Raw genomic sequence first — 4823 nt, 5'->3', positions numbered from 1 at the left:
AAGGTGTGGAGTGGAGGCTCCGCAGTTCTTTCACCTTCCAATACTCCTCTTCATGCAGAATGTGCGTGCACACCCTCATCCACCCTTCGCTCTCTGCTCTTCCTGCTTTCACTGCTCCCCTCGAAGGTTTCATGAGACACTGGGCACCACTGAGGGGTCCCTTGTCTCCACTCCTTCCCATCAGGTATTTACACACAATGACAAGAGCCCCCTGATTCTCTGCTCTTCCTGCTTTCACTGCTCCCCTCAATGAGACACATCTAACCACAGCAGCTGTTGCCCTCACTGCAGAGAGCTGCTCGGCAGTGGCTGCTGCACAGAGGCACCTGGGTTGAACATGCACAATTCAATTCCACAGCTCTCCATGCTGCAAAGCTCCCAGCTTTGCCAAGGCACTGCACTATTGCAGTTCAGCCTCAAAAGACAAACCACCCCAAAGAGTCTAAGCTCCAGGACTTCTGTCTTGGGAGCAGGAGACAGAAATAGTCAGCAACCACTCGGCTGACAAAGCTTCATCCCTCCTAAAGGGAAGCTTAGTGACATGCTGTTTTGATTGAGAGATTCTTACGTGTACATAATTTTTTTGCACTGTGATTTTCCACGTAACATTTAAGCCTGATTTCAATGCTGGTGTGGCTTTAGAGGTTTTATAGAGTTTCATAGAGAGTCCCACCACCCCCCCTATTACTAAAGACAGAACTGTGTGTCCCAGCCAAAGTTCTTTCTGCTGTCTTGTCATATTTTCCAGGAAATCCTTAGAAGTATTTGCAATAAAGTTTAACAGTTCATCTTAACACAGTTCAGCATGTCAGGAAACAGATTGTGGGTTGTTTTCGGTTTTTTGCCTGTATTTAACAGAAGTGTTAATATCTCCACTGAGAGGAATACAACAGAACTTCTGATCTATTTATTTGACAGATTTACTAATTGATAAATTCATTCTGTGCCTTCTTTAACATTTGAGAACAACAATTGCTGTAGGAATTGATCAACACATTGTTTCTCCATCCCTTCCACTGATTTCTCAGAATTGTTACTTTTAATCTATGTGGTCTGAGACGTACAGCATATTCTAAAAATACTGTCTGAAAATATCTCTTAGGGCTGCTGAAAGCATCTTAATTAAAAAGAAAATACTACATAGTTACCCAACTCTCTGATATTTGCTTCTATTCCTTTCTGGAAAAATTAAGTGCTATATAAGGGGTTTGATTTCACAACGCTACATATAAATCTCTTCCCTGACTTACTGGCACCTTTCTTGAACAATATCCCCTATGAATTTCTCCATTAAGTTACAGGGGAGGGCTGCACCGTTTGCTGCTTTTACAAACGCTGCAGTTGTTTTGCATTCCAGCAGAACACTCAGTGCCTAATCTGGAAACCAGCAATGATATTGCTATGAAAGACTGTCTCCTGGGAAGGAGCTCTCAAAAGTGTGCAAAGTGGTGGCAGGAGAGAGTCAGTGCCAACCATCACATCAGCACCAGGAAACACAGTGCCAGAGAGTGCTGACGTGCAGCAATGTAAGTGCAGCCTCTGGGGTGGCTGATGTAGGGTTGGCTGAGATTAATTTCATCAAGCCTTAACTTTCATTAGGAGTATGTCACCATAATGTACGTGTATTTAGCCACTGCAAACCATCTATTCACCTATTTCTGAGAAATCTGTTGTGAGTAGCTCTCGCAGGAGGAACTGCAAAGAGGTTTGAAGTCAGTTGGGAGAATTGCATCAGGAACCAAGCTGATATGATATCATCACTAACACGGGCAGCTGCCCCGAGAGGCCAAGAAAGTAAGCATCTTAATAAAAGGCCAGATGATGCACAGGAGATACATCTGACAGTACATAAAACAACCTTCTTCCCAACTGAAAGAAAAAAGCCCATTTAACTGTTAGCATGGGGTACTGGTATTACTGCTAGCACAGGATAGTGCTCTTCATAAATGTACCAAAAGCCAAGTGACAGAGGAGGTGGATCCGAACAGAGACACACATCTGCAGGAGAGTAGCACGCTGCAGCAGACTGCTGGCCGGACCACACCATCCACATCATGAAGGCGTGGGCATGAGAGAGCAGAGGCAAGTCTGTGAGTCAGAATGGCCTGCTGTGCCTCCTGTAGCTGTTTGTTCATAACATCTAAAGAGCTGACTCTCCTCCAAAAAGCAGGGCCTTCATGTCTATGGCTGCAGGCTGAAATCCCAGCCCCCCTGTATTCAAAGAGGGGGACTAATCCTTTATCCTTAACACCCAAGTGAACCATCTCCAGCTACCACGTGAGCAGAACCCCAAAATCTCTCCTTCCAATGGATTCCCAACCCATTTAACAAGTTTCACTCTTTAGTGAAGCATTTACCTGCAGTGTATGACCATGGGGCCCTTACTAAACTTTGACGATTTCTGCCTGACCATCTGTACAAACTGGAGGATGCTTTCAGCAGCGTTGGTCGTGGGGACACCATGATCCGGCCAGGCAGTGTAGTTAAAATGCATCACGTCTTGTACTTCATCAGCCTAAGAAGTAGAACAACAGCATGTTCACAGGAGTTTTAACAGTGCAGGCATGCTCACACTGAGGAGCTTTTGTCATTTTGTGGTGGTTTTTTTTTCCCCAAATACACCCTAAGGAACTAAAGTCAGCCAAAAAAGTGGCAAAGAACTTACACTGTATTCAGTTAAAAAGGGCAGGGGATAACAGGCCATCATCAGCAAAACAGCACAAATTCTTACTTCGTTTCGGGTTTGGGATTTGGTTTTGCATTTTTTCCTCAAGGTGGTTTGATTTTATTGTGCTTTTGAATCAAGAACTGCCACATTTTTCAAGTTTAGGCTGTCTTCCTCTTTCTATTCCACTCCCTCTCCTTCTCTTGTTTTGCCACAGACAAAAAAGAGTGTTGTTGGCAAACAATTGAGACTGGACTCTTGAGAGTTTTTCTTCTCAAGTTTCAAAGAAAAAAAAAACACCACCAAAAGGGAAGAAAAAATCATTACAGGACAAAGGGAAGCTTGCGAAAAATACTTGTTATTATAGAAAAGGTTTTTAATGCTGAAAGCTCTAGTGGCTTAAGATGAAATAAGATCCTCAACAAAACACATTTTATCTTTGAGACTTAAAGGAACTCAAAACATGGGGAGAGAGAGGGTCTGTCATCACCAAACCCCAAGTCAAGCAATGCCTTTTGTTTTGTGATTCTGGCTTAGGCTAAATAACCCACTGCAGTAATGTCTTTCCAGTCACAGGCAACGGCAGATCCTTAGGCAAAGGGTATTAAAAAATGAGATCAGTACAAAAGGCCCTGAAGTAGCTGCCCTGGCTTTGGTAGAGGACAGTTTATCTGAACTGCAAACTGCAGTGTCCTCATTATTTTCAGGAGATGCCAACAGCCCAGCACATCGTGATTTATGTATTTGCGCTCCTGGCCTGCACCCCGTGTGCACTTTGTAACCCAGCGAGGTATGGCGGAGCAGGATTAAGGTCGTGGGACGATGTCGACATGTCAGTGCACAGCTTTTTTCACACCGCATCTCTAACTTTTCCTTCATAAGCTGGTGCTGGTGATGAGCTGGTGCAGAAAAGAAAGCTGGAAGGAAATGTTTGAAAATCTGAACAGCTTTAATTTGGAAATCGCACACTCTCATGTGCATGTTGATACTTTACAGGAATAAGTGAATATTGCAGAATTGCCCTTTTGAAAAGTATTTTCAATTTCTATATTAGTATTTTCAAGTTTTGAATAGCTTAGAGCAAGAAGATTTGCCTGAGATAAAGAAAAGAAATTTGCATGTTTGTTGTCACTAATTATTGGTACCACAGAACATCCAGAACTCTAGTACTACTTTTGTTTCCATCTTGCACTTTGTGGAGAAATCCACAGAGATGACAATTTTAGGGGAAAGTTTTCAATTCAGCTGTTTGCTGCTCAATTCAGCAATTCAGCTGTTTGCCTGTGCAGAGTGAGGGTAAGGCCATCAATACCTTTCTCAGGCATTTTCCTCAGAAAGCCAGAAATGGGCAAAACTTAAAGAAAAGGCTGGACTGAAATTACTCTCACCCTTTTAGCAGGGCTATGCAAAATGTGTCACTTACATAGCTAATTCGGAAATTCCTATAAACCCAGTCCGTGTGCTCCTCCTCTGACAGCATCTCCACTGTGATGTCCCCATATGCAACAGGATCTTCTGTAAAAGGCCAGTAATGGTCACATTTCACCTGAAGGGGAAATAAGTACATACATATTATAAATATAAATATATCCATATATAAAAAAGAACCTCAGTTTCAGTAATGTCTACAGGATTGTTCACCTGGTGATGCAGTAAGAGGTAATAGACATATCCTGCAGTGACTTTCAGCCTGATCGTTCCCTACCATGTAACTATGGGCATAAGCTCTATGTTGGTTTTCTGACAGATAGCATTAGTCTAGCAAAGAATAGAAATAACAGCGTCTTTGACACAGAAATAACTGTGTCTTTTCCTCACAGAATAGGTCTAAAAGGAACAAAACATGGTGAAGAAGAATACTCATCTCTGTGTGTGTGTGTGTATTTGCATATGCAGATATATACATAATTACATTCCAAATATTTCTATTATAAGGTCAAGGGAAATACAAAGTGTATGTTATTATATTTTATTATTATTTGAACTTAAAAGCATAGAATCACAGAATGGTTGAGGTTGGGAGAGACCTCTGAAGGTCACCTTGTCCAACCCTTCTGCTTAAGCAGGGCCACCAAGAGCAGGCTGCTCAGGCCCACGTCCAGACGGCTTTTGAGTATCTCCAAGCATGGAGACACAACCTCTGGGCAACCTGTGCCAC

The 4823-nt window shown here is 42.7% G+C and overlaps 1 protein-coding gene across 1 annotated transcript in view; it reads right to left on the bottom strand.

Annotated features, from left to right (window-relative positions):
- Positions 1-4823, bottom strand: part of LOC104500332 (receptor-type tyrosine-protein phosphatase O-like) — a gene marked incomplete at its 5' end in the record, with an annotated part of 10815 nt that overhangs the window by 2971 nt on the left and 3021 nt on the right. The window contains 2 exons of the mRNA XM_010143962.1: positions 2358-2515; positions 4089-4211. Coding sequence (XP_010142264.1) covers positions 2358-2515; positions 4089-4211 — 281 coding nt within the window. The remainder of the gene's footprint in view (positions 1-2357; positions 2516-4088; positions 4212-4823) is intronic.

The sequence above is a fragment of the Buceros rhinoceros genome, unplaced genomic scaffold (assembly GCF_000710305.1).
Source record: "Buceros rhinoceros silvestris isolate BGI_N320 unplaced genomic scaffold, ASM71030v1 scaffold1859, whole genome shotgun sequence".
Lineage (NCBI taxonomy): Eukaryota > Metazoa > Chordata > Aves > Bucerotiformes > Bucerotidae > Buceros > Buceros rhinoceros.
The sequence above is the reverse complement of the archived record's forward strand: the minus strand, read 5'-3'. Positions and strand labels throughout refer to the sequence as shown.